A 25,351-nucleotide genomic window follows, 5' to 3' on the forward strand; every position below is an offset into this window, starting at 1 on the left:
GAAGGAGTGAACTAGCCTTTCTTTTCACTATACTCCTTAGTTGAGAATATTAACACTATTGTTACCACAATGAAACTAATGTTGTCTGAGTAGGCTCAGTGTTTTTTTTTATTACTTATACTCTGTTGTTAGGTAAAGGTATAATGATTAAAACTTTTATATCACATATATGTTATTTTAACTTGGTTTGACCTTTTAGGTTAGTTTAGGATTTTATATTTGGCATTGATTAATCTCGAATGCAGTAATAGCCCGTTTACTACTCAGGAAGGGTTTCTGAGAACAGAGCTCTAAATGATTCAGCTCTAAACAGGGTCATTTTAACATTACATATATGGAGATATGTAACTGAAGGCATTGTTTCTTACCTGTGAAAAATGTACTTTATTTAGGTACTGGTAAATTTAATGTAAATTACTCACTATAATATCATCGTTGCTGGAAAAAAAGCAAATTTTTATTAGCCTTCAATTTAGTTTGGTTACAGAGCCATCAAATAGAAAATCAGACCCCTCATTCCATGCCCCCCAGTCACATCCCCTCTTTTGGGATTTATCAATACACGTAGCTCTCTCTTACATTTAGTTATAATCGATAAAAAGGCAAGGTTTTTGTCTATCAAATGAAGTATTATACACTATACATGGAGATGTATTGGATGTTTTAAAAGCCACTTCTGCTATTTATACAATTGTGAGCAGAAAATCAATGAACAGTATGTTGTGAAAGTTGGTGTGTAGCCCAACTTGACCAAGTGATAGACAACATAAATGGCCATGTGAAATATTATGATGACATCATAGTTACATTACATGGTATCCCTGGGTTTAACAGGCATTATCCAAAATCACATTCAAGCAGTTTTCAGTAAATCATTACAATGAATGCATTGTTTTTTGCTTGGTCGAATTAGTTTACATTCTGAGTTTTATAACATTTTGTTCATCAGTTTCCTGAATATAGCCATCTGAACAGTGGAAGTGGCTTTTGAAATACCCATGGTACTTTTCAAGAGTCATCTGATAGATTACTAGTTACAATTGTAGTAGTATACTTTTAGGTCACTATTCACATTTGAAAACCTATATTTCTTTGTATTGCAGGTATAAAATTATAACATACAGGTGTACATGTACATGTATAAATAATGAACCTTTTTATGTAGTTTCTATTGATGTGGAAAGAAAATGTTATGTAACTTGCATTCATATTTCTTAAGTGGTTGTACCCTTTATTTGAAGTTTAATATTTTATCTTTGAAACTTAAAGAACAAAAAGTCCTGTTTTTTTGAAAAAGGTTTGTTTTTCCAAATTTCATCATATGAAGAACCAATTATTTGCATGATTTGTGTGAAAAGAATAATAAAGTTTTGGAATAGTGGATCTTCAAAACTGTGATCTTTTGAATATCAAACAGTTCTTGTTGGAAAGATATTGAATATAAACTAAACATCGAAGTAATGAGTTATACAAAAAAATTTATGTAATAATTTAAATAGCTAACTTTATTCTTAAGAAGTATTTCAAATAATATTAGATTTAAAACATTTTTTTGGAAAGTAATATTCCTTCTATTTTTGTTTCTATTTTAGGATGTCCAAAAGTTTGTTCTTAAGCCAGAATCAGAACTGAGATTTGAAGTGGATTCCAAAAATAGAATAACGATCGAGGTACCTGTTAGAGTGGTTGTTATTTCAATAAAAGGTTTTTTGCTGTTTTCTTTGATAAAAAGAAGTTTTACATTTCTTAGAATGAACATGTACTCAGGTACAGATATTGGAAAAATTATCTATGTACTTTGTAGTATTTTACTGGAATTTGAGATGTTTTGAACAAAATCATAATGAATTTACAATATTTTGTAAATCACAATAATTAATGTATATTGCGAATTTCATATTAGATAAAAATGATTAAATGGCTTTTATTTTGTTTTCAAAATAAACTAATATGTGATAATTTTTGCTTTTTAAGAATCACTTTCTCATTTTGAAATTTAGATGCATAAGCTCAGTTTAAAGTACATAAAGTTATGGTAATAATTTAAAACTATGTCTGACATTACAAGTGGTTTTTTGATAAGAATCTATTCTAAATCAATTGGCTTGTTTAGTGTTAAGATGTACACTGTATGCTGTTATTTTAAATGTTAGTTACTATCAGTGTTCTCTCTAAGCTGCGTTGCCATACAACAGCCAATCAAGTGCTCCCCACTTCATTGTTCAAGCTGTGCACATCCTTGGTAATGGTGAAGAGTCTCAACACGTTGACAGCCTTAATGGCCCCTGGCAGTCCATAGGCCTAAAGCCCAAATAACCATCTGGTATTATTACAAGGTGGTCTAATGATCTAGTAGGGTCTATGGTCTAAAAATACCCCCACTTTTGAAAATAAACTTGAAGCACGCATCTGCACATTGCCTTCATACTGGTGCACATGAAAAAATTCATTCCGTACATGGACTGAAAAAATTAGAGGGAACATTGGTTACTGTACTTGTACACTTTTGTTGGGTACATGTTGGTATGTATACATGGTGCAACTGAACAAAGTGCCTTTACACTTTGACTTCAAATTTCTAACTTCGCTTTTTATTTTCTTCCATGGTGAAAGTTGAATCACCTTTATTCACCCACTGTGTCAAAGGTAACAAATAGTATCATCATACTTGGTTTCCAAACTCTTGACATACGCAAATCAAATCACCAAGATACTTCACATTTATTACATTTTTCTAACTTGGTACGTATAATATAGGCATAAGTCAAGTAGTATGTTTGATCCGATCTTCAGACCAATTACATGCATTGGTTGTTATTTTGAAAGGTTGTGTCAAAACAAAGAAAAAAAGTTAACTGTATATTGCATTGATAGACACAATTCGAATAATTATTATTATCTGTAGGTTATGGAAGGGATGTTAATGATGATTGGGAAAGGTGTAACACCATGAAAACCAAGGCTGTAAAACAGTAATTGTCTAAAATTAATAAAAATACCCTTCTTTTTAAAGTATTAGAAAAAATCTATAAAACTATATCATAGATGTATATATATTAATGAAAGTACATTCTCTCAAGAGCTTCTTTCAGTTAAACAACTGAGTTCTTTCCTGCTATATTTTTTTACTAATGGCATAGGAGTAGATGGTTTATTAACCCTATGTCAATGATATCATTCCATTTGACCAATGTTGTATCTGTGAAACTATACACAGCAATGATTACTACAATTCTGAATTTACTACATGTATTTTCACAAAATGTAGAAAGTTATTAGGAAACATTACAAGTCTATTGTACACAATCTGACTTTTTAATAAAGTATTTTTACTATCAATTTGGCTGTGAATTTATGAAACCTATACTGAGTCATTGTGACTCAGATTTTGACTTGTATGCGTGCAAGATGGTTTTCATGTTAAGAATAAACATACTTTTTTTAATATCACAGTTTTATATTTCATTTACATAACCTCAAGAACCTCCTCCATCAATAATAAAAGTTTTTTGTTTCAGTAAAACTTTATATTTTATCTTTTATTTTCTATACCATAATACTAACTTTAGTGAAACCATTAATGTATAATGAAATGAAAAGTTGAAAAATATGACATAAAATTAAACAAACTTTTTTCTTTTCTTCATTCAGTGGATCATTTCATTGGATTAATGGCCTTCTGATCATCACAGTTTCTGTTGTTAACCTTTTCACATCTGTTTTCTTTAATTTTATGGTTTTATTGTTGTAGTTCATACAAATTTGAACAGTAGACCTTCTGCTAAACAGTAATATATCATGGCAGTAGCTCATTAGTATGTATTGTAAACACAAGTGAAGTTTGTGATCCACATGATCTTTAATAGTTTACACTGTAACTGCTAGGCCTCATTTTCTTTTTATTAAGTTATTCTTCAAATAAAAATTCATTTAGTTTTAAATATGTATCTTAGAACACAAGAATATATCGAGCACTAGAATAAAATGTCCCAAAACTACTATAATGTAACTGGCTTTCTAACTAAGCTATAAGTGGGCTAAAAAAATTCTGCCATAATAAGCCATATGAGGCAAATTAACTAGATCTGCCAGCCAAAAACAAATAACCATAATAAAATTTTGTTAGCAGTAAAATTACTCTTTTTATTGGTTTCAAACATGCTTATCAAATAAGGACATGTAGTACAGATAAATTTGTTTAAAGCTAAGATAAGTTGGGAGGAGCTTCACTGATGAGTATAACAAATTTATTGTGTCTCAACAGTTTAAGAAGGTAGGAGGTTCATATTTTATATTCTGGCCTGTCAGTATCTGTAGTTTGTGCTTTTAATTAGTGGACATTCTGAAACCCATTAAAGGAATCAGAAGAAATCTAAGAAGGAGAAGTAAAAGGGGAGATGTGTCACATGACATAGAGAAGTGAAGACTGAGAACTTATTCAAAAATTTTCTTTTGAAATTAAAAAATCAAAAATTGTATAATATAAAACATTGAATAATAAACTGTGTTTCAGAAATGCTAACTATCTCTCTGCTCCACTAAGAGCTATTGCCCTGTAAGCAACTGCTGTGGAATTCCCTGAGCGTGAAACGATCCGTGAACATACCCTCACCCCTACACTTGTCAATGTTCACCAGCCTATGATGTAATCACAATAATGCTGTAGTTTTCCACAGAATTCCTGTTGTCATGAAAGTTCTAGAAAAAGTTTTTAAATGTTTGAATGTCATTTCCAGGCCTGGAAATATTATGAAAGGTTTTAGAAAAGTTTTGAAATTTAGAGATCAAGCTGACCCAAAACCTTTCGTGCCATTTAAACATAAATAAATAGTTTGAAAATGTCATTTATCAGTTGAATGAACAGTTTTTCCATATGCACATGTTCACACTATCCTTTCATGTGCAGCATGGGTCCAAGAACATGATCACCATACTTTAACCAATCTGTTGACGGCGTGATTTAACTGGGCAAATAGCTGTTTTTGTTAAACCTTGATAGTTTGGCTATAAGATACTAAAAATACTATTATTTGTATTAAAAGGTTACAATTTTGCATAATATACTTTATAGGGCTTCTAGGCAGATATACGTAGGCTAGATCTTTAATTCCTACAAATCGTTCACTAACAGTAACACAACTAACATTAGAATCTAACATGTCTAATGCTAATACCTAGGCCTAATGTGTTAACTAGATCTAGACTGAACAGATAGATATAGGACTAACATTTAATGTTAAAAGCCTAATTGACTACGGTTAAGCTTAGGCCTAATTGTTTGTGTTTGTGAGGTATAAGAAACATATCAAGCTATTAATGTAACAATTAGATCTTATAGATCAAGTGTTAAATCTAGTTTTTCAAAGATTATGAAACAAATGTATACAGTATTTAGTTATGTGAACATTACATTTTGTTATGCTTCTATATGCTTATGCCAATTATAGAAAGAAGGTGATAAATCTGCATCCAACATTTTTTGAAGTAAAATAATATATTATAAAGCACATCAATAAGTTTTTCATTTAATCTTTTATTAGGTTAACAGCATAGCTAAAATAGTCGATAAATTTATGAGGTGTCAAAATTGTACTGGCATCTCCATTTATTGCAAAATCAGGTTTTTGCACACTAGTGCATGTGCGGCACACACGTCATGCTTATATAGTCAGTAACTATGTAAACCTGTTTGCTGTGTTTACATCACTACATTAAGACCTGTGATATCAAAAAAAATTTAAAAATAACTCAAGACCTAGGAATGTATTGGACATCCAATGCTGCTAAACCAAACCTGGGTCATCATATATGACATCAGTCTAAAGGCAATTTTGTTCATGCTAAGCATAGATCTATTTGTTTGTAGCAAGAAGTTTTCTGTAAAATTCTAGGATCCTTGTTAAAACAGGCTTCACATATTGAAATAATAATAGCAAAATTATAATGATGCATATTAATGCATCTGTAATATAATAAAAAATAAGATTGTTAATGAATAAATGACAATACTTAATTTAAGTAAATCTCAGTAGATATCGTACGATAAAAATTATGTAATGAGTTCTATCAAATTTAAAAAATTAACAGTATTGCATAATAATTTAATACATTTGAGTATTGAATACAATGTTAAAAAAACTGATATAAAATGATTAAATGAACATTCATATTTAATCTTTATTTCCATCCTCCTGTAGATTTGAAGATGCCAAGCCAGTGTAATTTTAAAACAAACTGGTTTTTCAATCAAAACTACCAAGAATGGTTAAAAAGGGATTCACAACCTCGAAAAGCAAAATGTAAACCATGCTAAGGATCATTTGACATCAGCAGCATGGAAGCAGCAGCCTCTTTGCATGATCATATGACAAGCAAGAAACATACAGAAAACATGAAGAAATTGAAGGCAATGTCAAGTAACACTGCTACTACTATTTGCACCTTCTTAAAGCCACTTGAACAGAAAATGCTTATCTTTAAAAATAAAACTTCAACCTTGACTGTCACCAGTTCAACATCCAGTATCTAGTCATTTGTTTCTACTACAGATATTTGAAGATTAGAAGTTTAATGGACTTTTTGAACTACTGATTATCATGGCATTTCATTTAAATGAAAGGATCACAGAACTTTTCATGAGCATGTTCCCCAACAGTGAAATGTCCAAATTTTTCATGTGGGGAAGACAAAACACCATACTTATCCATATGTGGATTAGTGACATATTTCACTTCCATACTGAAATAGAAAATCTGATGATATATATTTTTGTTTGATGATACCTTGAATAAGTCCCTCAAGATGAAACAGTTAAACATTCATTCTCACTTTTAGGATGAAAAATTGTCCACATAAGATACATCAAATCAGAGTTCGTAGGACATGCTACTGCCACTGATCTATTTGACAAGCTGTTTCTTGTTGTCATAGACCTCAGTTCTAAGAATTTATTGCATAATCCACAGATGGTTCCATTGTTAATTGGAAATTACAGGAAATTTTATGAACTGGAACTAATAAATTTAATCCAAAACAACACCTGTTATAAGTTCAATCTTGTGGATTACACTCAATTCACAATGCTTTTAGAATTATTTCAAAGATTTTTCAGGAAGAGCTGATGAGTTCAAAAATGAGACAGGATGCCCAGACCGTCCACTTAAATTTTGTAAGCACCAATGGCTGTAGAATATCATTGCTGTGAAAAAAGTGATTGTCCCTGCTATCTCACTTTAAAACATATGTGGGTGCACAGAAAAACCCACCAAAATTAACATCATATGACAGTATTTGTGAATCTGTTAATTCTCATCTGTTCATCTTGAAATCATGGTTTTTGTTTCTCAGTTGCTAGAAAAATCAAACCTTTCCTCAAAGAATTCCAGGATGATAAACAGATATTACCTTTCATGGCTGTAGATATCTTTGTTTTAGTTAGGAGACTGTTGGAAAGATTTGTCACTTCAGAATAACTGGAAAACATAACTGTACCACATCACTTTGCAATCCTGGATTTGACAGTAAAATTATTTTAAAGGAACCTTCCAAAATTATTACTGGTTTTGTGACAAAGAAAGTCCTTAATGATTGAAAGAGGGTTTCAAAAATGAATGATAAAGACTTGCTAGGCTTTAGACTTGAGTGCAGGCAGTTCCTTGAGGCTGCTGTTGTGAAAATTATTTAGAAATCCCCTTTAACTTATAGCTTGGTAAGGAACATGAGTGCTTGAATCCAGAAGTGATGTTAATGCATTATCCATTGCTTTATGTCTTTATAAGAAAGGAAATATGATATTCTCAGGCAGTACAAAGAGTTCCTCATGACATCCCTGGAATTGCCCAATTCAAGAGTTTGTATATTTCAGAGATAGCAGGATAGACTGGATACTCTATATTTCCATTGTCTGTCAGACAAGAAACATTTCCAGATGCTTTGGAGAGTTTGCAAAACTCTCCTTTCCCTTTCTCATAGACAGGCTTTTCTGTAAATAAAAAAAACTTACAGATAACCAACAAAGCATGTCTCTTAATACTAGGAGAGTCGTAATTGACCAAATAAGATGTGCTGGGAGTGTTCTTAATATAATCGTAACTACAGAAATGCAGGACAAGTATAGGACATACTTAGAAAAGGAGAAGTCCAGAAAGCAGAAGCCACAGAAAGATAACAAGAGAAAGATTGAAGAAACTGAATTGAAACTGAAATATCTCAAACATAAGAAGATCAGACTTGAATTTAACATGAAGCATGTTCTTTTATCAGCTGATGAAAAACTTTTAAAAGGCTGAAAAAGAAAGAAACTTTAGCCTTCTCACAGTATCTAATTTCCTGAGGAAAACTGTAAGATAGAAGGAAGAATTCTTGAAGGCTCTCAAAATGAAAATTAAACAGAAACTGTCAAACAAGAAATGCTGAAACACTTTGACTTTTTTATTTTCAAATAATGCAGTTACATTTGAACACTGCTAGATTAGTAATAAAAATATTACTGTCCTTTCACCATATAAAATGTTATTTATTAGTATATGTATAGATTTACATTTGAAAATACTTATGTCCAGGTGCAGTTTGTTTTCTAACCCACACAAAATACTAACTGAAAATTCATAAAATTTCATTTCTGTATAGGTGCAGGAACCCTGCCTCCACAAATAGAAGGTGACATGAAATTTATGTGTGGTAATTCCTATACAGTTTTACCTCCTCTAACACAAAGCTATCTTGATCCATATCTGCCCTCTAAATATTGCTAAAAACGTTTTTGTGAACAATGCATAACAGTTATTACCAATAGTTATTACAAACACTGATGTATATAAAAAAAATTTACAAACTTACAAGCAATATAAATGTTTCTTTCTAGTCTAGAACTTCCTTGATATCTTATTGATTGTTCACGATGAGCGAGTTAATTACGAGTTGATGTAGGTACAATAACAGTTATTACAATTACTGATGTATAAACAAAACTTTTACAAACTTACAAGCAATATAAATTCTTCTTTGTAGTCTAGAACTTGAAAAGGTTTTTTGTTGTACAAAACTTGAAGCTAGCTTTTATATACGGAAACATCTGTTAGCTATGTTCTTGCACAGATCTTAAAATATAACGTTGATAAATGGAAACATCGATCCAGTTATCAACACTATTTTCAAGTTTTGAACAACTCGACTTTCAAGATCTACGTTTCTACATGTGCCGATGTTTCCATTTATCAACGTTATATTTTAAAATCTGTGAAAGAACTCAGCTAACAGATGTTTCCATGTATAAAAGCTATCTTCAAGTCTGGAACTTCCTTGATATCTTATTGATGGTTCATGATGAGTGAGTTAATTACAAGTTGATGTAGGTACAATTCGCTTAATGGGGTGCTAGCTAGCTTTGTCCTTCGTTATTCACCAGCCACACACACCGTGTTTTACACCGTGAAGTTATATAATGTTTTTGTAAAAATACTAATGTTCGATGAGAATCCACTGAAGTTAAACGATTTGTAATGTTCGAACTTTGTAAATGCTCCTGGTCAAATATCTGAAGTTTTCCTATTGATAAGCATTATAACAATCACAATTATAGCTTCCAAAGTTTGTAGCACACTGACTACAGCAATCTAATAATAGATACTGTTTTTTGGTACGTTGCGTTGGTTTTATTCATAGGCATGTAGAGAGTTTCTCGAAACTTCAGGTTAAGTAACAATACTAACACGCTACACTAGAGTTTACATACACACATATATTGTTGATTCTTACACTTGAGAATCTTCTCAAACTTTAGAGAATAGGTGGGAGTTTTGCAATACATATTTAACAGTATAAATTATGTACATTTGTAAATATAAATTTTATTTTAACAAACATCAATATTAAAATAAATGTATAATAATAAATCCATCACACTCCTCGTGTCATGTCTTTCCTTTACTGAACCATAAGACCTTCTTTCATGACCATTTACCAAAGGCATTGGTCTACCTTCTGCCTTTGGTCTGTTTGATGTGGCTTCTGTCCTTCCCATTCTTCCATTCCTCATCTTTCCCAATTCTTCACCTGGTTGTTTGACAAGGGCTTGTCTGTTTTGATGGTGTCCAGTTATTGGGCAGCCCTATTGAGCACCTTCCATTTTTTTTTATTCTGTAACATCTTCTCCTCCCCTGTCATTTCCCTCCTTTTCCTTTACTTCCATATTGCTCGTCCTGGACATCCCTTTGTTGTACTGGATTGGAATCGTATTATGTTTTTTATGCTTTTTCTTGTTCTCCCTTTGAACCACTGGCTACATATTCCGTGTTCTATCTCTCCTTCAAGACCTATTTCCTCCTTCTTTGTGGGCATCATCATTTGGATATTTATGCGATTAATGTTTCTTGCATCCTTTACCATTTTTCTTGTGCTATCCTCTATCCTTACTGGTCCTTCCTTTCTAAGACCTTTGTTGCCTGGGAAAGTAGTTTGACTTTCTCACCCATTTCCTTACCTTCTATTTCCCACTTGTACTCTGATTCTGATCCGGATAGACTTCCTTGTTTGGTTCACTTCTTAAGGCATTATGTGGTACATACTGCCTCCTTTTGGAGTTTGTGTTTCCAACTTTTTATTCCCTGTAACCCTTCCAGTTCTTGTGATATGTTACCTGTTACTCTCACTGGTTGGGTTCATCAACTCATAAGGCTGGTGTGTTCAAGCTTATCCATGGAAGGTCATCATATCCACAGTGTCTCTTTGCATCAATTTTGTCATGTTACTATGCCTTTGGAGGAGATCGTTCAGGCTAGGACGTGCACTACTTCCAATACCTTTGTCGCTCATTATGTGCACAATCTGGTTGTAACTTCTTCTGGCAGATATGGTCTTTCTCCCATGGCAATTCTACACACATCCATTCACCTTTGACTGGGGTAGGCCTTATCACTTCTTTTAATCTATGTTTTCTTTTCAGCATCCCTAGTCTTCACAACTACTATAAAGATCCCATTCTGTGGTGGGTGTTGCCCGGTCAGGTATGCTTTGCCTCAAAACCGCACTAGTTTAAAGTTGCTATATAATGCTCACTGTAGAGATGGGGTGTTTCCATAAGATCATAGGTCGTTTTCCTAGTGTTGTATATATATATGTACTAGATATCAATGAACTTCTATCTGTGATGGACCATCACTCATTGAATTCCTTAGCAAAGCAGAGGGAAATTTCTGCCCATCCTTGATGACCCCTTGGTTGTATACATCCAGGTAGGTCTGCTTTTCAAAATAGGGAATCGTGAACACCCTTTGCACTGTCTCCAGTGTGATCTTCCCCTGGACTTTCCATGGCACTTTCACCCTTTTTTTTTTCTAGTGCAGTATGGGAGTCCTTATTACTTCCCAGTTGCTGGACCATGGAGGCTTCCTCTTGAATAAGTTTAGAAATTTATTTTACAATGCATACTCATAATTATCCACTCAGTTTGAAGAGGGCAAAGCTGATTTCCCTCTTACCATTTCCCAGGTGGACAGAAATAAACAGAATAATCAATTAATTGGTTGGAGTAGGTCTAGCTTCTGTGGGATCCTCGTAATGCTGGGTTCAGGATGACAGTGCCCTGTTCCTATGGTGAAGTGCAGTAGATGTCTCTCTTCTTGTTAATTTTGGTTGTAGAAGGTTTTTTCCCTGCTTCTACAGTTGAGTTTGGGAGACATCATCTACCTCATAATACCTGCAACAGGATGTCCGAGCTCTGTTCCTACAGTTGGCGATTGTTCCATGTCCTCCTCATAACTCTGGATACAGGATGTCTCTGCCCTGCATTTTCAGTTGAATGAGTTATGATTTTGCCCATAATACTGGTTACAGCTTTGCCTTGTTCTTGTGGTTGAGTCAAGGCAACACCATGGCCCCATAATGCCCGGTTTGGTTTGTTGTACTTCTTGCTACTACAGTGGTTTGGGGCATTTGTCCTGTTACGACTGAAATCTCACTTCCCCTTTGTAACTCTGGTTGTTTGAGGTATGACACTGTTTACTTACAGTTGGTGTTGTTGGGTATATGCCACATGGTTCACATTCCCTAGCCACAATGTTCTTATTAAAGTTTTTTTTCATCCTCAACCTTCTTATGCCAAGAAGGAGTTATGGAACCTCATCTGTCCAGTTTAGGTTGAGAATGTACATAGCTTATTTCATTTATATATTACTATAGCTTGCACCTATCAACCCATTTTTTGCTTGTGCAAGTAACTTCTTTTTCTGCCCATGTACTGGAAGTATGTGGGGTTTTATCAGATTATTCTTTTGTGAAATATCCCTAAGAATAGCTTTCTTCTAAACCTCCTTGTTTTTAAGTAGAATCATTCATGTTATTTTGAGACTTAGGGCACATGGTATTTTTTTGTAAGGATATTGATGAACTTTAGGGGACTATAGATGTCCAAAATATTCCCAGTAACCAATTTCTTACAGATAGCAACTCAGCCAGAAAATTTTCTGAATGTTAATATTAAAGAAATAATGTAATAATTTGTACTTGCAATTTATTTTTCAAGTGGTAAAAATTTACTTACATTCCAAAGCAAACTTTTTTTTTTTAGTTTGATTGGATTTTCCATGCTGCTGCTGGATCTTCACTGGTTAGGTTAGCTCTCTCTGCTGTTTTAGCAGTTTTTGTTGAGCTTTGTCATTGTATTATTTCCCAACAGCTTCTTATTCTTCAGGCTCCATGGTTTGCTGTTGTTCACTTTGAATTTTCATAATGGGTAAGATGGCCCTACTTCCCAGATGTAGGCATGCTAATCAGTCTCCTACAGATAGTTAAAGTGTGTATGAAGATTATTGAATTCCTTGGGATTAGATGGTGAAACATGTCAAGAATACCAACTATCTTTCCATCAGCACTGTACCACTTAGCTGTTGTTTGCAGCAGCTACTTAATTTTTGCTTGCAATATGTATTCTGTAATTTAATTCCTGTGTTTGTCTCACAGTCTGTTTAGGTGTAATATTTTCAGGATAAATACTAATTTTTTAACCACCCTTTGTATTAAAGTTGTTTGTTTTTGTTTTCTTTTTGGTTAATTAAGTTTCACATTGTTTTTCAGTATTGTTAGGGATACTAGCAGTAAGTCTGTTTAGAAATCCCTAATATAATCTTTGATGTATAGATAAAATTTGTAATTAGATGTACCAGCTAGCATTTTTTTTGGTCCAGCCTTTTATTTTATGCACATTCTGAAATATGAGATGGTAGAAGGTTTTTTATAGTATTTTTCCTTTTTTTTTAGGGAGAGGGTCATCTTCCCAGGCTGTTTGCATTGGGGCCAACATGGACACTCTGTTTAAATATTATCTGAATCCCTTTCTCTAAAAATAATGTGTGTGTATCTATTAACTCTTAAAATTCATTATTCTCATTGTTGTAATGCTTGTACATCTGTATATCCAGAAATAAGTGTTTATAGTATTATATGTTGCATATTCATTATAACATTATAAAAGAGTTATTTGTATATTATTTCTTTACAGTTAACTTCTGGTACAGCAGAAGTTTTTGGAACAGAGCTGGTGAGACATAGGAAATACACATTTGGACCTACAGTTATGAAAGCCATATTTACCTGGCAAGGATGTACTATTACAATATCCTTTACTTTGTAGCTTTTTATTGTGCTTGTGAAGCTAATATGTAAACCTTCAATTTAAAGTAACATTTTTAAGACATTTGCTTAAAGTATTTCAAGTTATGGTAAGTATTTATAGATATGAATCTGATTAATATACCCAAGATATTTTGATAAGAATACATTTAAAATGAGTATCGATTGGTGCTAGTTTAGCCTAGAACAAAATGGTTAATGTTTAGTATGGTTTCAGTCTTCAAACTTGGTTTGGCTACTTCATGTATTCACAGCAAATCTAGGGATATCATATTTGAGCTACTACTGTATTAGAAAACTTTAAAATGATGTTTAAGCACAAAACTAATATTGTAATATGTTTTTACAGCAGTTTTCTGTATAATTCTTCATGCCAATTTTAAAATAACAGTTATGAGAACATACTTCAAATAATGCTCTTTCCATTGGTTATAAACATCTAGCTCAAATAAGTATGATTGGCTGAGAAATCGTAACTCAATGGTAGAAAATGGGTGTGGCTTCAGTCAAGAGTTTAGAGAAATTTATTTCCCCTTTCTATGAATGTACCCTATGGAACTTGAAAGAAGACTGTGTAAATAGAGCATTTAACCTAGATTCATTCAATATGTGGAAGGTTAGCGTGAGTGAAGAACTGTTCAAATTACAAAGATAAATTTAACATTTTATGAATTTGTGGATCACATGAGAATAAAACAAAATTTAAGAATGTTTCTTTAAGGTTTCTTTTGAAATAAAGGATTCAAAACTTAGACAATATAAAACTTTGAACTATAATTTTAATGCTGATTTCATTGACAAACATTGATCATAAAATAGTTTAAATTTTAAGTGTAACTAAGTAAAATCTTGTGACATGCACACACAGAAAAAGGTCACTGTAAGAAAGGAGTTAAATATGAAAAAGAAAATGTCGTAGTGAACTTGATAATTATGAGATAACTCTTCACACAGAAGTACTATCTTCTTCACATGTATGCTTATGAGATTAACATGCCATTAGCCTTGAGGTAATTCTCTCGGGTTTTTAATGTATGTGTGGGCCGGATTCTTTACAGTAGGTGTATATGATTTGTTGGCGATAAATTCTGACAATAAAAAAAAAGCACACAGTCCACTTGTTTTAAAATAATATATTAAAACAAGTCAAATCTGTATTCAAATGTTTGTTACATAGTTAATCACCACAGTTGTATCCACAGCTTTAAATAATTGTCTCTTTTCATCAAAGTCCACATAGGCTGATTCAATTATTTTAGAACACAATTGACAAGACAAATTATTCTTCTCTTCTGTGTTGTTACAATAAAATATGTGATACTTCACTTTATAAATCGCCACTATGTGCTCTTGATGGCTAAACTCACAGTCACACAGTCTAGATCTACCTAGCTATTTAACTTAGGTTGCTTTCACTTAACTTTAATGCTAATGCTATATAAATTACCTAAATCATAATGCTAACATTACGCTTAAAATGAAACAGTCATGTATATGTAACAATAATTCCTCTTCAAGAAAAATATTTACAATCTTGTTTTACTATATACAATAACTGTTTTTAATTCATGCACAAAGTCTACTCATACAGTCTACATCAACATTTACAATCCTCTTGATGGCTTCATTAGCTGCAGCCATTAGGTGTTCTTCCATTTCGAAGTTCACTATCCCAAAGTTTCTGTAATGAAGGGTTTTTCTTCTGCATTTCCTTCAGATCCCATAGACCTACATTCAGGATGTCATTTTTTGAGACTTGCTGGGGCTTGATGTCTTGCTTGCTTTTCTTTTCTTGAGCTCTTGTAGTGACTGCAGATGCTGCAGCAGTCTCCTTTCTGTCTGGTTCCTCCTGCCAGGTATATTGTCAATCACCAAGTTGTAGATGGGTGCCTTCTTACAGATGACCTCAAGGTCTCCCACGTAGTATGGAGTGTCCACTTTTATTCTTGCTATAGGAAACGTTCTAACTGTCACATCATCAGCACACACACACACAGATGTATCTTGGATGATTGATTTCTATTTGCCCATTCTCAGATGGTATCCTCTTCTCACACCTCTCTTCATTTACAGGAGACTACTTGTTTGGGGTGGCTTGTTATGAGATCTATGTCTGTATGTACAGCCACTCAGTGTTTGGTACTTCTGGGTGTTTTCTTCATCTTTCATCTCAGCTGAAGTTCAGCCTTTTCCTCTCGTCTGCAAGATATGTCATATCTTGTCACCAGGATCTTATGATTCTCATTCTCAACCTGACTAAGAGGTTCTTTTACCTCTGGGAACTCTGGCTTTCTTGGAGCACATATGCACCTCCTTCAGTGGACCTTGCAGATTCAAACTGAAGTTGACATATCTTGTTCTGTGTTTTGCTGCCAATATGATTTGTATCATATCTTGGGGTTAATTCCCAAAAACTTTGCCTAAATTGTTTTAATTGAGATGCTGCACCCACAGCCAGGATGGTGGTGCACTACAGGAGCCTTGTGAAGTGAAAATATCATGTTCCTCCTAGCCAACCAGAACCAGAATTTCAATTTGTATTTTTTTTCTTGTAAATATAGAAATTACTGTTTCTGAAATATTAGGAAGTTTGGAACTGTGCTTCAACTTTTTAAGATTACACTGCACACTAATATAGACCCTTTCGCTCTTATTATCATTCCTTGTAAATGTAAATCAAGCTTAAGATATCAAACATTATACTTTCAACTTAAATAGTACCTGTATATAAAAAACATTTATTGCACAATTTTCTGTTTTAAAGTACCCTTCAGATTTTTCTTCCACTTCAGCATTCAGCTTTACCAGAGATGTTAAAATGTTTATATTTTCTTAAGGTTACTTTGATTAATCTTGAGGGATTGACAATGCTGCTATAAATAAACTTAGTATTTAAGACTATCAGGAACTTATTTTTATTCTCTGAAAACTTATAAGTATGAGTAGTATTTTTTTTATACATGTGCATTATATGATCCTGAACATAGTACCTTACTGGCAGACCAGAAGTTGTGTATGTTGCCAAGGAAACTCCTATGGTGTTCTACATCAATGTGCACGCAGCATTAGAACAAATGCGGCAGGAGGCTGAATTTAAAGATTCTAAAGGACCTACAGTAAGAGTTTACTAATTACTGTAATGTATTTCACTGGATCAGGTACCTGAAAGAAAATTATATGTAAATGATTTCTTCAATATATGAAACTGTTCATAATACTTCCTTTTATATAATTTTAAAGACAGTATTTAAATGTGCTATTAGTACCTGTAGATAGACATGTAACCAGATTATCAGTCATAAAGTATATTTTCTCCACACACTTTCTTGTTGCATCTTATGTTGTTACTCATTATCCAACTATAAAAACTTTCATTTATACCTATGATTCTTTAATTTAAGTGATGTGAGGACTGATGATTCACTCTTTTAATTTGAAATGTTAAATATATTCCACTGAACTAAATGTTTTTTGCAACTACACACTTTAATGCTCTTACCATTTTTCTTGTGATTAAGGCAGTGTGACCACCTCTTTCTGCTGTTTTCCCTTAATTTCAGGATATGTGTTGTTTGGGGTTAGCAACTCACCATTTTCTTTCAAATGCTTCTTTTCTCTTCTGTCTGTTCTTTCTTCCACTTTTTCTCTCATTTCATAGGTATCCAATAAGACAAGTGTTTAATATATTCTAGGTTTCAACTGCATATAATGTTTTTCCTGTGCATCACAAACAGTCTTTTACTCATTATCAAATCTTATATGATTGGCTGGGTTACAACACATAAAAACTAATGTAATGGACAGCACCCTTAGGGCTAGTTGTTGGAGTTTCAACTATACTGTCGATTACACCAAATTTATTTATTTGAGGATTGCAGTGGTGAGTGTAGCTCATAAGTCACTAACTCGAGGAGATTTGTGGTTAGACTAAAGTAACTGATCCTGAGCCTGATATTCAACACAATACATCAAGTTTATTCAAGTTTCTTAACATAAAATACACTTTAGTAAATCATTTGCTAACTCTTCATAAAAGAACACTGTTAGGTTAACAACACTGATAATTATAACTCACACATAACATAGTTTATTTTCTTAACTTTTATATGTTTCTTTAGAATCTATCCAAATTCACATTAATTGATTAAGAGAGAAATAGTTTCATTACTTACAACACAGTTGATCTGGTAAAACGTTGAAGCTGGGACACTTTCACGTTCATAGTTCTGGTAGAATCTCATTTCTTCCTGGAGAGAACTGAATGTTGCCAACCAGTTCTGAATATTCCAAAACAATATACTTACCTCTCTGCACATAGTAGCTATTCCTCACATGTCTGCCTTTGAGATTTTGCTCATGCCATTAGCATTGAGGTATCTCTTACCTATGACCCATGTTATAATGTGAACTACACTAGTGCATGATGTAATAATCATGCTACAATAGTCCTCCATTAATAGGATGACAACACATCCTCCATGTATTTTAGATCCTGATAAACATTTGCACTCAAAGTTAACTTCATTCTTATCCTCTGCACTATCTTTAATGGATGTGTTTATTTAAGTTTAAATTTAATAAATTTTGTGAGACTTGCACTACCTTTGCACAATTTTAACATTTTTGGTTTCCGTTTAGTTTGTTTTAACTTTAAAGCTGCATTGCTATTAAATTATTTGGAAAAAAACAAACAAATTTGATATGGAGAATTGCTACAATGACTGTCTCAACTGATGGGAAACATACCTCCACCTAAGGTTCTGGCAATGTTGCTAACACTATCCTTACTTTGTCTTTGGAGGCTTGTTGACTGTGGAAGATGAAACTGCCTTAGACCATTGTGTTGTGGGATTTTTGCCTTCACCAATTGAAAAGAATGTTCCTCCAAATATCTTTGTGGATATGATTCCCTCGGTTTATTCTTTACCCTCCCTTTATCCTTTATCTTTTGATTCTTCATGTTCTTTACTACAACTCTCATGCTGGGGATCATTTGGTTTTTCCTACTTCTACAAATATACTTGTCCATGCTTACATATTCCTTGATCGGCTTTTTTCCCACTCTAAAATGCTTCATCCTTCTCAATTTCAGGATTCCTTTGCCATGACTTATAGCCATTTCCCTTTTCCATTCTTGGATTCCCAATCCTTGGTGTCCCTTTTACATGTTTGGGGGACTGACTTCCTCTCTCCAGTGACACACACTAGCACTCAATTTTCCCATATTTGCCTTTTTTCTTACCCATCTTCTTTGTTACCTGTCCTCTCTTCATCTCCTATCTCAAGCCCAACACTATCATCCCTGTAGTTTCTCTGGAGATCCGGGTTGGTCCTTTTCAACATCTTGGCCAGGGTTTCATTTTCTACCTTGTCTCTGCTTGCTTGGTTCCTCTGTTGTTGGTATCTCCTGTAATGTAACACTTTCCTCTCTACCATTTGTCTTCCCGATTATTATGTCTGTGACCTCCATCTGGCTCCTCTTCTTTGCCCTGAATTCTTCAGGGTTCCTTGGAAAATTATGCTGAGGCTGTCTGATGCTAGTCTTCCCTTTCCTTCTTGGTTCCTCTTCTCACAACATTGTGAGTCCACTTCCATTCCTTGACTCCATGGTTTTCTCTTTTCCTGTTCCTTGTCTTTCTGCCACTTCTCTGTATGCATCGGGTTGTCTATTGCATATCCCATAGGTGACTCCCTCTCTTTGTACCGAGTCAGCTCAGGTCCCATCTGTTCCTGTTTGCAGACTTTTAGACCCCTTTTATGGCTGACTAGTGAGTCATTGAGGTTTTTAAACACAGCATTTCTCTTTTATTTCTCATCTGTCCTCTTTTCCTTTTTGCCTTTTAAACCTCAACATCTTCTGCATCTCACGGTCTCTGTATCAAATCTTTTGGACACGAGAGCCATCGTAAGGGTCCTTTGTCCCTCTCCATGGTTTTATTCTCACCTTTTTGTTGCCCCCATAAACACCAGGGACCATCCTCCTGTCATTGAGCTTTTTCTTCTCAACCCCTGGCTTGTGATTGATGGTTCCACAGTTCAAGGTAGAGGGGTTTCTTTCTCTCTGTTGCTTTGTTTCTTTCAAACTATGGATGATCAAGGTCAGTGCCCCAGATTCTTTCCTACATATTCTGATTGTCATATCCTCTTGTCATTTCCTTCATTTTATTCACTGGGATCAGGTGTACCAGTTTTGAGCTCCCCCCCTTTGTCATTGTTTCAACTCTTTATATCTTCAATTGAGTCATGAGAGCATTTGCTCCCCATGATCATAGTCTTGGACTTTGTTTTCATCTCTACATGGACAACTGATTCCTCCTCATTTCTTCTCAGGAGCCTTCCTTCTCAGTCCCATCACTTTTCCTCCAAGAGGCAGTTTGTGAGGGTTAGCTGGTCAAGTCATTGTTCACTCCAACTCAACACTTGGTCCACTTTGAAGTCTTTTTTTTTTAACTCTTGACTTAATCAGGCTTAGCCTTCTCCTATTCGTCTCAACTCTTGCTTCACCTATTCTTCCTATGTGAGAGCTTCTATCTCTTTTGTGGACTAATACATCTCTAGAATATCTTGTCCCTCTAGGTCAGGCTCACATGAGGCTTCTTCAATAGACTTTGAATGACCAGTGGAAAAATTTCTTGTGTTCCTTTGTGCCTTGTTGTGACACTGCTGCCTTCTCTTCTCAAGGATCTGTCTTGGTGGCTGGATCATGCTAACACTATGGTCAGAATTTCACTGCTGCACCTTCTGTCTGGATTTTCATTTCTTCAGTGACAGATCTAACAACTGGAATGCATTTCTGGATGACTCCACAGCTTTGGGGTATTGGTCTCTCATGGAATATACATTCCACATCAATGTTATAGAACTCTTGGCCACTCATTGAGTGTGTTTCTATTTCACATCTCATCTTGTCAATCACTTGGTTATAATCCACTCTGACAATTCCATGGTATTTCCCATTCTAGTCATTAGGGTGGGTCTCACTATAGGGAATTTTGCCTCTGCACCTTGAACTATCTGTTTTTGGTCCACTCACATCTGGTTTATCTGACAAACTGTCATGTACTGATGGTTTTGAACTTAGTAGCAGAATGCCTCCCTTGACCAGACAGGACTCTTCATAAGGAGTGATCACTTCATTCTCAAATATTTTACTGGATTTGTTCCCAGTTGGACTGGGCCCAGCATGACCAGGTGGTTAGGGTGCTTGACTTGCAATCTTAGGGTTATGGGCTCGAATTCCAATCCCACCAAAAATTCTCCCCTTTCAGCTGTGGGGGTAATATAATGTGGTGGTCATTCCCACTATTTGTTGGTAAAAGAGTAGCCCAAGAGTTAGCGATGGGTGATGATGACTAGCTGCCTTTCTTCTAGTCTTCCACTGCTAAATTAGGGATGGCTAGTGCAGATAGCCCTCATATAGCTTTAGGTGAAATTCAAATTAAATCAAGTAATAATCAATGCCTTTACCTCTCCTCTCAATACCAAGCTCCTTCTCTTCTGGTCCCCAAACTTCACCCTGCTGTTCTGGCTCTAGATGCCCTCTGCCAGGACTGTTCTCATCTTGTTTGATGTGTATACCTTCCTCTTTGGCTTTTCCTACATCTCTTGGCATTGACTTGTGACACTCCTTGTTGAGTCCTATTAATAGTATTATGGCTGACTCAGTCTTGGTTTCCTTTTCTTCACTGACTGACACCCAAGGCACCTGTTCCTCTGCCTCCACCTTGGATGCTCCGCTACAACCTCATACATATATCTTTAATCTGGGAAGGTCATCTCTTTGTCTTCATGTCTGGGATTTGTCTGGTCCCTTGTTCACTGTTCAGGTTTCTCTAACCACATAGCTTTTATTTTATCCCATTTATGTTGCCTTTCTACTCTCTGCTTATCAATGAAAGTGGCATATTTTTTGACATTAGTTTATCTTCAGCTCTCTATACCAGCTGCATTTTGTCATTCTTTGCCTGGTTGTTTGACCAAAGATTGTCAATTACTACCATTGTTCTCACCTTTTTCTTTGTAGTTCTGTCTTTTCCTTTCTTGTTCTTTTCACTTTGTTCTTGTCCTTCCTAATTCAGCACCTTTCTCATCTTGTTCTTTTGTCCAACTGGACCATTGATGTGGTTATACATGTCCTTGCCCATTGAACCTTTGGCTCCTTGCACCTTATACCATCTTTCTATCTTAAAACCTATTTTCTTCTCAGTTTTGTTTGTGGTTGCCACAGATCTTTATGTATTGGATGCCTCTCATACTTTGTTTTATAGATATCCCTTGATTTTCTTTCTAGACTGTTAATTTAGTCTAAGGCTTTGACTGCTTGAGAGGGAGGTCATGCCTTTTCTCCCATATGTAATCCATGATCCTTGGCCCTCTACGATTGCATTGATGCTGATTACCTTTTGTGTCCAGTTTGGGTAGTCAGGCATTACTTGACATGCATGGCTTCATTTAGGGGTTCCCACAATTATCTATTTATGCTATGGGACACCTCTTTTCAGGGATATCTCCTTTTCTGTGCCAACCAGATGGATTAATCAGCTCATTCAGATCATCTGTTCCTTCCTAGATGGAGATGCTCGCAGGCTGTATCATGCCACATCATTCACTTGACTCACTCTCTGGCCTTGCAATTTTGACAACCCTTGGATTAGATCTTCCAGGCTGAAATGTGGACTACACCATCATCTTCCTTTATCTTCACTATCAATGGGTTTCATCTCCCATAGGATAGCACCTCCCTCCAGTCGCCGTTCTCCAGTCTACTCACTGTCTTTAATGGATAAGTGCCTCTTTTATGTCTTTACCTGTTTGTACTGTTCTTCCATTTGCTTCTCAGAACCCACCCAGTGACAGGTGTTGCCTCACAGGGTATGCTTATTTCCCTGAACCTGCATTAAGTCAAGGAGTAATGGAAAGTGTTAAACCCATCTTCTCAAGCTCCAAGAATGCCCATTGTTGAAGTGGGATTTTCTGCAAAACCACTAAAGTACTACATATTTCATTGCCCATTCCAGACAGTATCTTCCTTGAACTATCGTGGCTAAAGTCAGCACCAGTGAAGTGTGGCCACTTCTGTGACTCATTTATGCTGGCTTTTCAAATTAGGTTTTGTGGTAAACCATTGCACTTCCTCCAGTAAAATACCTTTGCAATGGTTAGGTCCAATCAAGTCTATACACATTTCCAGTGTCCCCCTAACATGAATTTTTTCCACCCAGGTCCTCGAGTAGAGCATGGGAGACCTTTGCCATTCCCAGCTCTTAGCCACTGGAGTGATTGTTTGGAAACTGGTTGTGCAATCCCATTTGAAAGAGTCCAAGTACAATGCAGTGGGAAGTAGGGCAGGGGTGCCCATGTACATCATCCCATGTTTTATAATATGCAAACTTCCCAGTGGTTGGCCAACTGGAAAGGCAAAGTTTTCTCCTCCTGCAACAGGAAGGGACTTGGTCCTCATTCCTGTATGTAAGGTGAGTAAATTGTACAACAGAACACATACTAACCTGTATGGTTTGATCGTAGCACTAGCTACACTACACCTCATGTTCAACAAACCTGTTGTGTTCAAGTGCTTAGTTGGTTATTTCTTTTCTGCCCATTCCTGTGATAAATTGGCTCATTTTGCCATCTTTCTTTCATTCTTCCATCCAGATGAAAAGCGTTTTCTGCAAGAGATGGATACAGTCTTCAGAGAATGTTACTCTTCTTGTAAGCCTCCACTATAGAGTGTCATCTTACATGGGCTTTCCCCTTCAGTTGCTTTCTCCAAAGGGAGCTCATTGGGGAATTATGACAACATCTGCTAGCTGCGATGGTGGTATAGATTGACTAGCAAAAGTTGTGGTTTACGCTTTGATCAGTACAAGTGAACTATAATGATTCTAAAGGCAATTTAAATACTTAAGATCAAAATTGTAAAGAAAACACACTTAAACGTTTTTTAGGACTATAGCAATTAAATAGGATTGGTTAGAAACAAGAAACAAATTTCTTTTTTTCCATCCTTTAGGCCTATGAGCATATGGAATTAAAGTATGAACGTCCTGGTTACTTCCGTACATTCAGTTTTCTGCATCAAAGGAAAACTGGGTGTTTAAAATGTTGGGATGGAAGCACTGTATATAGTGTGAAATTTGTAAAGCACCAAAGTAAACTATATCGTTATTGTGTACTTAAAAAACATGAATTTTTTGCACAACAATGCTAGACTAGCATTTAAATCAACAAGAATTTGTTATTGAGTATTGAGAAGAAAAAGCGACAGTTGAGGCCATTGACATAATATTTGGTAGAGTAAAAAAAGGTCACAATTGCCAGATTATACTGTGAAAGGTTGTTTGAAACAACGTAAGTAAACAATATAACAGAGAAATAAAATAATAGAATTAATGGTAATTATAAAAAATAGCAAACAAAAACACAAAGCCTATATCTTATAATTTTCAAAACTCTGCTCTTGAGCAGAAAAAAGTGACAGTACACCCTTCAGTGATGAATATTTTCTTGAATGTATGCTTTTTCAGAGTATCTATCAAATTGGGCTGAGGTGGAACTTCATGGATTTGTCTGTTCCATACACTTGGGGCTGCACTTGAAACTAAAACCCTAGTGCCAGAAAAAAAATACTGCCTATTTTATGTCCATACAAACCTCTGGTTTGAATTACACATCATAGGCTCTTCTTATGATTAAGTTTCTTCTCCAACTTTTGTATCGATTTGTTTTCCTTCTTTCTTTTGTAAGCTTACACATCTTTTAAGTGTAGTTATTCCAATAGTTTTTTAAACTAGAGATATAGTAATATAGTAAATTCACCCTTTGTAAAATTAAAAAGAAATTTGGACAAGAGCATGCATGTACCTTTTATAGGTACATATTTTCCTTTGATCCTCTCTTCATGAGTGAAAAAAAAAATTTCAACATCTTTTATATTACTATACATGCAGTTATAAGTGGAAGGTGCTGATTGATGGAATGATTTTCTCTTTGGATTTTTTAAGGTGATTGGGTAACAACTTGGAAAAATGGTGTGAGCAATTGTTGTAGTACATGTAGTATGTTTTTAAGTCTTTTTATCTTTATTGTTAAAACTATTTATTTAGATTATCAAATCAGTGATAAAGCATTTGTTTTAAGCATCTTATATGTAAAGGAAGCAAGTGATTTCTTTTTAATAAAAAATTAACACCTTAATAAGAAAATCAAACTTCACATTTATTGTATAATTATTTTTTTCTCAGGTTATGTTAGTAGGGCCAATTGATGTAGGAAAAAGTACTCTTTGTCGGCTGCTATTGAATTATGCTGTACGCTTAGGAAAAACTCCTGTTTTTGTAGATCTCGATGTTGGACAGGTGAGAGTGAACTAAGGGAATTTACCTTAGGCAAAACATTAAAAAGTGTTATTATCTTAGCATTTAGCAAGCACACAATAATAAGTGTATGTGCATCTCACACACAGTATGACAAATCGGGACAATAAAGTATATTTATGGTTAAAGTTGACACTATAATTTCTTGTGGTAATGATTTTTACTTCATACAGATAGCTGACAAACCAAGTTTATTTCATTTGTTTAACTCTCGCAACACGGGGTCAGTTAATTTGACCGAATCATGTGACCTTTTGTACTACTTTAAAGTTGATATAAATTTAATACTTATAAGTCTCTCTATATATTGGGAATATCTTCACAAAATTTGGCAGTCTTTCAGTTAATAT

At 34.6% G+C, this 25,351-nt stretch overlaps 1 protein-coding gene across 7 annotated transcripts in view; it reads left to right on the forward strand.

Annotated features, from left to right (window-relative positions):
• Positions 1-25,351, forward strand: part of LOC106459600 (protein CLP1 homolog) — a 107,609-nt gene that overhangs the window by 9,964 nt on the left and 72,294 nt on the right. For 6 of the 7 annotated variants that reach the window (XR_002610601.1, XR_002610600.1, XR_002610602.1 and 3 more), the window contains exons 2-5: positions 1,593-1,670; positions 13,496-13,609; positions 16,617-16,742; positions 24,870-24,983. Coding sequence is in view for 4 of the 7 variants with exons in the window: in XM_022386121.1 (XP_022241829.1) it covers positions 1,593-1,670; positions 13,496-13,609; positions 16,617-16,742; positions 24,870-24,983 (432 nt within the window). In the remaining 3 variants the exon portion in view is untranslated. Of the gene's footprint in view, positions 1-1,592; positions 1,671-13,495; positions 13,610-16,616; positions 16,743-24,869; positions 24,984-25,351 lie in introns of those variants that run through there. The other variant, XM_022386123.1, reaches the window with a different exon arrangement.

Source organism: Limulus polyphemus, unplaced genomic scaffold, assembly GCF_000517525.1.
Source record: "Limulus polyphemus unplaced genomic scaffold, Limulus_polyphemus-2.1.2 Scaffold635, whole genome shotgun sequence".
Lineage (NCBI taxonomy): Eukaryota > Metazoa > Arthropoda > Merostomata > Xiphosura > Limulidae > Limulus > Limulus polyphemus.